General features: G+C 39.0%; 1 protein-coding gene across 1 annotated transcript; it reads left to right on the top strand.

The window, feature by feature from the left end:
• The first annotated feature begins 2,628 nt into the window (after window positions 1-2,628).
• LOC147622130 (crocetin glucosyltransferase, chloroplastic-like) lies at window positions 2,629-4,273 on the top strand. The gene has a single exon (XM_086823680.1). It carries the CDS (start codon window positions 2,641-2,643, stop codon window positions 4,165-4,167), a length of 1,527 nt encoding a protein of 508 aa, XP_086679806.1. The 5' UTR covers window positions 2,629-2,640; the 3' UTR covers window positions 4,168-4,273.
• Window positions 4,274-11,741: the final 7,468 nt, after the last annotated feature.

Here is an 11,741-nt window from a genome sequence, read left to right as displayed (position 1 = left end):
GTCATGAAATTTAAGTCAATGATTTCAATTTTAATACGTGCCAATAATTTAAATAACTAAAATTACACCTTCAATTTTTAAGTCTCTTGTTGCAAATGGCATTTTGTTGCGATTTTGAATTCAATGTTGAAAAGTTTTTCTACACCCTTCAATAGATCACCTCATCTCCTACATTATTGGCAGTCTCATACTAACAAAGAGAGAGGCAATGTACTAATAGACATTGAAGCCCTCATCCAACCCTTGGTGGGAGGGTTGGATAAAATTAAATGTCAAAATTAAGAAAAAATTGTAACCAATGAAAGAAAAGGATAACCTTCAAGATCAACAGACCAGTTTTTACTGAAAAATGCATATTTAGAACTAAAATTTCAAAGTGTCGAATCTTTAAAATCAAGGTTGTCAAAATTACAACTGGTTTTCTCAATTTGGGCCATGAAAATTACACACTAAAGTATGGTTTTTTTCATAGGTCGAGACATATTTAAACAAACAATGTTTGGAAACTCTTTATTTTTTAAAAAAATTATGTAGATTGTGCTATAGTGCCAGTGCCAATGCCAGGGTCTCATAGCAACATAGAGAGAGGGCATCTACTAACTAACATGCACATTTATAACTAAAATTTTAAAATTTCGAATCTTTAAAATCAAGGTTAATCAAAATTACAACCAATTTTTCTCAATTTGAGCCGTGAAAATTACACCCAAGGACGGGTTTTTTTGGCCTGTCCCAAAGGCAAAGGCCTTTAAAGTGGTTGATTTTACAATATCCATAGGGGAACTCTCGAGAAAAACTATGATTTTATAATATTCGCTAACAGCGTCGTATAAACGACATACCAGTGACTCCAGTAGTAGCGACTAAATAGCGTCACTTATACGACGAAAAAGAGTCGCTACAAGAGTCATTGTATACCCAATGGCTAGTAGTGTTTTCTCAATTTGAGCCGTGAAAATTACACCAAAGGACGACTTTTTTTGGCCTACCCCAAAGGCAAAGGCCTTTAAAGTGGTCGATTTTACAATATTCATAGGGGAACTCTCGAGAAAAACTATGATTGAATATTTAAAGCCTTGGGGTTCTTCTAGGGGAAGAGTGAATCACATGATAATTGGATTTGTGGTTGGGTTCTGTGTTCATTTCTCTTGGGGTTTGCATTCTCATGATATGTGGTATGTCATACATTTCTCTTGGGGTTTGTTTTTATTGAAAAAATGCATACTTATAACTAAAATTTCAAAGTGTCGAATCTTTAAAATCAAGGTTGTCAAAATTACAACTGGTTTTCTCAATTTGGGCCATGAAAGTTACACTAAAGGATGGTTTTTTTCATAGGTCGAGACATATTTAAACAAACAATGTTTGGAAACTCTTTATTTTTTTTAAATTTTATGTAGATTGTGCTACATTGCCAGTGCTAGTGCTAGTGCGAGTGCCAGTGCCAGGGTCTCATAGCAACATAGAGAGAGGGCATCTACTAACTAAAATGCACATTTATAACTAAAATTTTGAATCCTTAAAATCAAGGTTAATCAAAATTACAACCAATTTTTCTCAATTTGAGCCGTGAAAATTACACCAAAGGACGGTTTTTTTTGGCCTGCCCCAAAGGCAAAGGCCTTTAAAGTGGTCGATTTTACAATATCCATAGGGGAACTCTCGAGAAAAACTATGATTGAATATTTAAAGCCTTGGGATTCTTCTAGGAAGAGTGATGATAATTGGATTTGTGGTTGGGTTCTTTGTTCATTTCTCTTGGGGTTTGCATTCTCATGATATGTGGCATGTCACACATTTATGTAAGAGAGGTAAAATACCAAGATGAAGAGACTTTTCTCTCCATACCACTCTCGTGAGTCTTCCTTATATTACGAATTTTATTTTATTTTTTGAGAAGGCTCTTTCAATTTGCTTTGCTTTAGTATGATTGATTCAAAATTTTCACTTTTTAAAGCCCCTTATGGATTTGACACCCACCGTTGGTCGTATATGCCCTCGTGTTGCATTCTAATACCCCTCTCTCTCTCTCTCTAAATCTAGTTGGATTTAATTTGAAAAATTTAGGAAACCCCTCATCGATTTGGCAATCTTTGGCTCATGCATGAGCACGGCGGAGCGCCCACACACACACATTTCATCGTGGAAGGAATTTCCACTTGTTTACATTAAAGAAACAATGTTTGGAAATGCTTTATTTTATTTTATTTTATTTTAAAAATAATTCTGTAGATAAGATGTGATTGAGCAGCCGTGCCACTGCTGCAAGAGGGAAGGGCTTGTTGAACTAGTGAATAAGTGGTTGTTGAGTAGTGAATGGCGGCGTGTGTCTCGTGGGCGTAGATCAAGAGGGACGTGGATGGTAATGATAGGCGTCCATTTAATCTGTTCTCTGTGTGGTCACTTAACCTCTCTGCGTACATGCAATCTCTTCTCGTGTTTGTGCCTTGCCAGCTAAATATCTCTCTCTCTCTCTCTCTTGTTCATCTAATCTCTTCTGCTGTGTGCCTCGTAAGCTAAAACACCTCTCTCTCTCTCTCTCTCTCTCTCGCACAGACGCGCACACACACACAGAGTCAAGCTAAGCGACATATTACAATGGCTGATTATCAATACTCGCCCCCTCACGCTGAAGCCGCCATGGCCAAAAGCCTTCTACACACTCTGCACCTCTCCGATAATGAAAACAACAGCTATCACAGTGTCCATACCCATCATGAAACTCGCCACAACACGAAGCTTCATGCCGTCATGGTACCTTACCCTCTCCAAGGCCACATCAATCCCATGGTGCAGTTTGCCAAATCTCTAATCACCCGTCACAACTTCATCGTCACCTTCGTCAACAACGAGCACAACCACAAGCGCATCCAGGAGACGCGCTCCAAATCAAATCGCGATGGAGATGATGATAACCTTCGTTTTGTGTGGATTGATAATGGGTTACCCTCTGATTTTGATTACACAGACATAAACCCAAGGTGGCAAGAGTTTCACGAGGGCACGTTAAACATGGAAGCCCCTCTCAGGGACCTTGTGAAGAGCTTGAACAAGAAGCGTCCACCAGTGAGCTGCGTTGTGTTTGGGTCTTTCTGCCCATGGGCTCACAGTGTTGCAGTGGAGCTCAACATCCCCAATGCGTTCTTCTGGACACAGTCTGCCTCCGTCTTCTCCATCTACTACCATGTACCCATGCTTGCCTCTGACGGCTTCTTCCCCTACAGGAAGGATGATATGGTGTCTTATAATATACCCGGCGTGGCCCCTCTTCGCCCTTCAAGCTTCCCCACTTTGCTCCACATAGACGACCTCAACAGCGTCCTCTTCAAAACAGTAAAAGAGCAGTTTGAAACACTACAGAGTTGCGACGCAGTCATCATCAACTCCTATGACGAGCTCGAGAGGGAAGCTTGCGAGGTTCTGCAATCAGCTGCCGCAACCTTTCCGGTCTTTCTTGTTGGGCCTCTATTGCCCTCTGCCTTCTTGGATGGCAGCGACATGAAGGATACCAGTGTTGGCGCAAGCTTGCTGCAGGATAACAGCGACTGCATAAGGTGGCTGGATAGCCAACAAGAGCAATCTGTGCTGTATATCTCCTTTGGAAGTGTTTTTTGCCCCCCTGATGATGATCTATGCAGTATTGCCCTGGGTATCAAGGCATGCAAGCAGCCGTTTCTTTGGGTAATGAGACCTAGGTCGTCGCTGCAGAATGTATCAAACGTTTTGCCAGATAAGTTTTTGGAAGAGACGAAGGATTATGGGATGATTATTCCATGGGCGCCTCAGCTACAAGTGCTGTTGCACCCTTCCGTGGGTGCGTTTCTTACTCATTGTGGATGGAATTCAACACTGGAGAGCTTGAGCATGGGAGTGCCCACGATCCCGTTTCCCATGATGTCCGACCAGACCACAAATTGCAAGTTTGTGGCTGACATTTGGAAGGTAGGGTTGAGCATCAAGAGGCCGGAGGATGATGGCAAGGTGGGCATTGGAGAAGTGGAAACAGTTGTAAAAGCAGTCTTTCACCAAGGAGAAGGGAGGGAGATGAGAAGGAGAGCTGCCAAGCTCAGAGAAGCTGCAAGAAGGGCCGTTCAAGGTGAAGGCTCATCTACTGTTCACACAAAAAGCTTTGTTCAGGCAGTGAGGAGCAGGACAAATTGTTACTAAGGAACAAGTTGTAATCTCAATTAATGTGTTATAGCAAAAGATTAAGCCGAATTGATTTTCGTGGCCCATGAAAGCTTCAGAGGATCACAAGCGCGGCCGGTGAAGGTTGCACTGTCATGGTGAAATCAAATCATGTGGTGTGTGAAAAGAAGGATACCTTCCTGTTCTGGGATCCGGTGGATATAGACTTCCATCTGTCCATAGGTCAATATGCTTCTTTCCTTCGTTGCGAAGATGTTGAGCTTCATTCGCACATGAAAGGGGTCTTTGGTAGACACTCCGTGTAGTTGCATACTCTTGGTTGAGCTTGATATTCAAATGAAACTTACGATTAGATGTATCACTCATTACTAACACAGCTAAAAATATTAGCAAAGCTATTAAAAGATGAGAGACGCAGAAGAATGAGAATGAGATGTAGCTTGTGAAATTCTTAGAGAAGCAGAGGAGTGAAACTAAGAATAAGCTTGTGAAATTTTTTGGAGAATGGATGAGAGCGCGTTCGGAGGAAATGGTCATTCAAAAGTAAGAGAAATAAGTATTTGCCGCGAAGTCACTAAAAGAGGACAAATTTCGAGACGAGCCATTAAAGAGTAGCATGAAAACGATATATTTTTTTAGATTTTAAAATATGTACTTAGATACGTGTTCAATCACATAGATACGCTTTAAATATCCAAAATGGCCAAATTTGGAGCTGTTTTGACCGTCAACGTTCTACTAATTAGCAAGTTAGCGAATTCCTTACATAGCCCATTTTGAGACGTTTTTGGCCCTAATGGAGCTAGCGCAATTGTTCCAGAAGGCGGCGAGCCGACGACGGGTAAAAAAGGAAAAATTGAGATAATTTACACAGAGAGTAGATAAGTAGACAGAGAGCAAAAGCAAGAAGATCAAGAGTGAGTGAAGTGTGTGAAGAATCTACAGTGAATAAACTAGTTGTAGATAGAGGGTCTTCTAGTTTTCAAAAGTTACAGAAGTGGAGTTCAGTGTAGTTGAGGTGAAATTCGGTAAATCAGAGTAGAGAAGGCACTAAGGTCCAGAGAATTAGTTAGGAGATGTGTCCCCGATGTTTTCTATGAGGCGACTCTGTGAGAAACATGGTTTAGTTCAATTCATGTTCAATTGTTGCTGCTGTCAGTCAGCGGTGTGCTAAGGATATAGACGCAAGATTTCTCTTTATGATGCATGTACTACTGATATGGTAAATATAATTTTTCAAAGCACTAAGGCAGTCTCTTACTCTCAAGGAGGCAAACATATACGGAGAGGACCAAGCTTGGAGAAACTAATACAATGGATGTCTACAAGCCTAGCCCAAGTGGTCCCAACAGTCAATCAAGTAGGTGAAGGAACACCCATGTATAAGGTGCCCGCCCCCCTAACCCAGTGACAAAGACACTACATGTCAAAAGAGACCAGCCCCACTGCTATGGTCATTAATATTGATGATGAGGCCATGCATCTTCCGGAGTATAATGTGCATGTACGAGACCACAAATATGCAAGGAGGCCACGAAAGATCAATTTTAAGGAGCATGATACAACCACTACTCCCAAAAGAATGGCAAGGAATTTAAGCTTCTGATATACTCTAGAAGCACTCATTCTTTCATTTCGTCCGGATACATGCATAAGCTAGTCTTAAAACAATGACATGAGAAATCGATGCAAGTGGAGTTGGCTACTGGGAAACTTCTCACTACTTGCCCATGAGATAGATACAATTCAATTCTCATTAGGTGAGAATCCGACACAATGCAGATTCAAAGTTTTAGCCTTGGGATTATATGATGGAATTTTGGGAATGGATTGGCTCGTGGAGAATCAAGCTAATATCCTTTGCCACAAAGGGAACGTCCCTCTTATAAACCTTCTCTCATTGCCACAAAGGGAACGTCCCTCTTATAAACCTTCTCTCACTTGGGGCATGTCCAAAGGGGGGGAGGGGGGCGTTGAGGGGGGTAAGTGGGGTGTGTGGGGGTGGTTCTTTATATTCTTCACTTGCAAAAATTCTTAAAATATTTCGGTGATTAAACTTGTCATATCTTTATTCTTCACGTATAAAAATTCTTAAAATATTTGTGTGATAAAATTTGAGATGTTATTTGATTATATTTGGGTCCCAAATAAATATCTCTAAAGATCTCTACCAACTAGACTAACTTCGGTGTTTCCATCCTAACTTGTATCTTAGAAATATCTCTTGTTTGGGGTGGATGGCTTACTTGGTTATAGTTCAAGACTATCTCAATCACATATTAATTATGCAGAATATATTACATATCTTCAAAATACTTTATCTTTGAATGCAACAGAAATTACAGAATTTGAAAACAAAATAGTGTCTTTGAAACAAGAAAATGATCAATTGAAAACCTTAAAAGAAACTCCAATAGGGTTAAGAGCACGAGTAAAACGAATGCAGGATGTAGTTAACTTGACAGAGGGATCTGGACAAAGGAAAAAAAGGTTAAAACTTGTAAGAGATCATGTTACTACCCTTCTAGGATTTGACATGTCTAATGCTCAGGAAAGGGTAAGATTTTTGAATGAGCTTATGAATAGGTCGGATATCTTGAAACTTTTGAAACTTCCTGAAAATCAAACTAAAAAAAAACTAGTCTTTCAACATCTACTAAAAGATATGGACTTATTGGTCCAGCCTTCCCAAATGCAAGAAGTTTGTGACACAATGGGAGTGAGTAGAAAGGGATACAGAGCCATCTCTAAAACCTGGTTCAGGGTCCTTAAGTATTACAAAATTAAAGCTTTTGGGTTGCCTAGACCTCACAATGTTGGAAAATATAGAACTCTGTTAAATGAGGAAATTTCCAAACATTTCGGAGAGTATTTCTATATTGAGGGAACAATGCCATATGAGAGACAAAAAAAAAAATCGTCTTTTGAATACAACGTTTATAATAATATTTGAATGAACATTAGAAAAGTCCAATCTTTTATGGTGAGATATTACAACATTCGAGAAATAGATTGTGAAGGAAAACTTGTATTTGTTATAAAATTAGATGAAGCTCAAATTCAAAAATGTCAAAAAATGGAAAGAATATCTATATCCCTAATGAATAAAGCATTGGACTATAGTCAAGGTAAGCTTGGTTCTCCATACCACAAAACTCAATCAGAAATGGAGCTATGGTGGATTGGATCAGCTCATGTGCCAGTAGAGAGTCATGAAACATTAAAGTGGCTCTTTTCACATACAGACATTCCTTCAGTTATTTAGAGCCAAAATGCAGGTGAACACCTTCATGTAGACGACATAGGTGATTTCATTGTGGAATGGCATTTGAGTGCCGACCTCAAGGCGTTGAAGTGTATGTTTGGTGTATGTGGAGGAGCAAATACCAAATATCCATGTCTTTATTGCATGGCAAGCACAGGGACAAGAGAATGGCTTGCAGAAAATGAGATTGGAAAACCACCATCCAGAAATAATGTGAATGTTGTCGATTATCCAACTTCTGTTAAAATTTGGGATCCAATTCTACCAATACATTTAAAAAATGTGCATATATGTACATTGCATGCAGAGATAAGAATCTTGGACAAATTGCTCCGACTTCATCTGGACTATGCATATTCTATTAAGCCGACTAAACTTGCAGATGAGTGCATAGAAAAATGCAAAGCCTTGCTCTCTCAAATGGGTTTCCATGGTGGCGAAGTGCATCTTAAAAAAGATCCTGTTCTTTCTAGAGGTACAGGTGATGTTCTGCAAGATGTTTCAATGGGAGGAGCAAAAGCAAGAAGATTTTTGAGCAACCATGACACCAAACAAGTCAATGCAATGTGGAACTGTTGGAAACATCTATGTGTCATTACCACAAATGTCAAAAGTAGACCAGATGTAGCCAACAAACGTATGGCAGTTTGGAAAAAACTCGACAATTTTTTCAAAGTCTTAGACAACAAGTTGGTTCAAATACTTATGCAGATGATTTCAAAAAAGCAATAAAGCTTTTAATAAAAGCTATCATAGATGCCTGGGGAGAAAAAGACATAACTTATTACTTGGTGAGTGTTCAGACTTATCAAAACAGTTAAAATTAAAGTGTAATTTCTTAAATTTACTAACAAAGAATTGTCTTTGTAGCATATTCTTTACTTGCATGGACCATATTTTGCTACAGAAGGACCCCTTGCAACATGGAACACACAAGGAATGGAAAAGTCTCACTATCAAGCGAGAACTTCCTTTTTCAGATGTAGCAGAAGAGGAGGTGGTCAAAGAAGAAGCAATGCACTTAAAGAATTATTCAATTGGCTCTACAGGAGGCAATTACAAAGGATGAGATCAAAGAACCAGCAATCTGAAACTACACAAACACCTCAAGATAGAGACTAATGATTTACTAACACATTTGTACCTCTTACAAAATATTTGCTGAATTATAATCAGTCCTTGCAAAATATTGTGTGTACATTAGTTTTTGATTCTCTTGGGACTATTTGGCATGTCACCTCTGTATCTCAAAAATTTTCTCCTTCTATAACCTCCAAGAAGATTGATATCTGACTCCTCAGCTGCAACTGCATAGCTAGAGTAGCAAAGAAAGTATCCTACTCTTGAGGCATTGAAACCTGCAGCATAGCTGCATAGCTAGAGTAGCAAAGAAAGTATCCTACTCTTGAGGCATTGAAACCTGCAGCATATCCAAAGATTCTAAGAGCAGCAGCTCTCTCTAGAAGCAAGACCTTGTTAGCATTTATTTGAAGGGGAGTGTATCCCATGAACCTTGACAACACCTTCAAGGCAAATATTGGCAACTCAACATCTTCAGAGAAGTTCATGTGGAATGCACAGAACACAGCCTTATCCAATGTAGGTAAGTAGTGCATGAGAGCAAATGAAGGCCTTCTTGACCTAGTCTCTGTAGCTTTCACTCTGCTGCCTTTAGCTAGAAAATCATCCTTATCAAGCAATTCAATCTGCAAGACAAAAACCTCACTTTAAAAAAATTACAATCACAATAACATTTTGCAAAAGATTAGAAGGAAACTACCTTCTGCAACTCATCCTCACTTACTACTTTGTCTTTCATCAAGTTGCATGAGCCAACCCTTTCCACTTTATCAGAATCTACCTGAAGCTTGAAATCTCTACCAAAAGACTCTACACCTAACTCAATAAGCTTGTTCTCAAAATCCTCATCTCTAAGGGAAGGTTTCTCCTCATCCACTCTTTTAAGGCACAAAGCAAGTGCATCAGGAGAGCAGGGATAAATGAGTGGTCAGATGTTTGCAAATCAAGTGCCAAAAACTCTTCCTTTGACTCTACTTCTGTATCAATAAAGTCTTTGGTCACCTCACAAGCTTTTGAAATTGCTACAATACAGTAGTCTTCCCTGATATTGAAGAGACATTGAAGATAGAACAAAGGAATAAAATCTTTCTCATTGATATAGAAGAAAGGAAGGCTTGGAACAGTAACAGAGGATTCAGATATTCTTGCTTCCTCTGAGGGCTCTTCAGTAACAGTGAAAGCCCTAAATTCAGCAACATCAAGATTTGCACTTTCTTTCTCCTCAGCCTGAACATCAATTTCTTCCTCTTCTAAAATCTCACTTTTCTCTAGCTTTGAGACTGTGGTGACATTTAAGTTTTCTTCCTCCTTTTCTACATCAATATCTGATTCTTGCTCTTTATCTTGTATTTCTGCTCTCAAAAAATAGAAAGAAAAGAAAGGAGACATCTTTGGGGACAAGGTTACAAAGCTTCTTATGAATTGGACAAGAAATGGATGAAGGGCATGTGAAAGAGATTTTATTTGAAAATCTACTGAACCTCTTTGTAACTTTGGCTTTCTCCACTGACAGCTGAGTAAAATCGGTAAGGTGACAAAAATCATTGCTCCGATATGAAAACAATGACCTTCAATTGACATTTCAAATTGTTTGTACTCCTCTTCAAGAATGTCCTTAAGCTTCACTACAAGACAATGCTGCCATACACGCGTTTCATACACGCGATAAATTACGAACGCGTGTATGGTCGCGCCTGTATTTGAATAGAATCGGGCGCGTGTATTTTAGCATTTAAGTTCACGTGTATATTTACATTTATCAACGCGTGTATAAACGCGTTTATATACACGCAGTAATACATGCATCTATACACGGTAATATTCACGGATTAATATACGCTATTATACACGGATTAATACACGCCACTATACACGGATTAATACACGCATGGCAGAGAAAAACTGAAGAAAAACTGAATTCCTTTACAAAATTAAAAACTATTTTCTTTAAACCATCTCATAGTACATTACAGTATACATCATTACACAATCCCACTACATGCATTTACAACAATGAAATATATTCAAAAATAAATCATACATATGAGATGATAGAAATGTCATCAATTTAGAACGTACAGTGACGGATTGGTTAGGGTTCGATCTCATCTTCAATAAGATCCATCCTTGCCAAACGATCAACATCAATATCCATTTGATCAATTTGTAAGGCTACGATTAAATTTATTCCACTATCGATATTCTGTACTCCATTGATAATGGTATCGATGTCTTGATCATCCTCATCAACATCACCATCATCCTCAATGGTAGGGTCATTCTCATGATCATGAGAAATGGCATGCTCATCCTCATTATCATGATCATCTCCTATTTCTTGATCATCGATCACAACATCTTCAATGGCATGTTCGACATCATCTTCATTGCGGCTTGTTACATCCTCCATATGCTCCATATCAGTGAATGTATTATACATCACTTTGGAACGTGGTGCAATAGGGATGACGTACCACCATTTGATGTCATGCACCATTGGTAGATAGATAACCTACTCAAATACACATAGTACAGTAATTAATTAGCATATCAAAAGTCAAGGGGTACGCGAGCTTTGATATATATGTACATAAAACACATTAGTAAAAAAATGCATACCTGCTCACATTGTTGTGGCAATACGAGCCTATCTTTCTTTGTTTGCCAGAACTTTGTAGAGTCAATAGTTACATATCCACTTGCATGGCGTTTTATCGTTGCATCAGGCCCTTTTTCCACCACGTTCATTTGCCATTTGATATCCAAAACATACACAAAGAAGCGACGAAAGTCAAGCCTAAATATGTCTTGGATTATGCCACAATAATCATCCATTTTTCCATTAGCTCCCTCAAAGCTACTAATGACACCGCAATCTTGTGTATTTCTCTTTTCATCAATTCTTTATGTTCGAAAATGCTTGCCTTCACACCATATAGCATTGAACATAGTGCACTGGACCAAAATAGAAGCAATATTTGTGTAAGCAATGTGAATAAATATTAAAAGCAAATCACTTACAACTAATGCAAAACATTAGTTCTATGTACCTTTGACATGCATCCTCGTGCATACTCCCATTCTTCCGCCGTGATATGCAGTCCCTCGTCGCTCTCTGCTCTCTCCATTTCCTCATGCAACCAATCAACATGGATATCATTTGGAAGTGTTGCTAGATGCTTAGGGTACGCCTTCCGAGAGCCATGTTGCCTCCGAAAGAGAGCTCTTTCTACTTGCCTTTTTGTCT

The sequence above is a fragment of the Cibotium barometz genome, chromosome 29 (assembly GCF_041138505.1).
Source record: "Cibotium barometz isolate CiBa-2024 chromosome 29, ASM4113850v1, whole genome shotgun sequence".
Classification (NCBI taxonomy): domain Eukaryota; kingdom Viridiplantae; phylum Streptophyta; class Polypodiopsida; order Cyatheales; family Cibotiaceae; genus Cibotium; species Cibotium barometz.
The sequence above is the reverse complement of the archived record's forward strand: the minus strand, read 5'-3'. Positions and strand labels throughout refer to the sequence as shown.

What these genes read in the sequence shown, in the direction of transcription:
- LOC147622130 (XM_086823680.1), top strand. Translation starts at nt 2,641, where the DNA reads ATGGCCAAAAGCCTTCTACACACTCTGCACCTCTCCGATAATGAAAAC.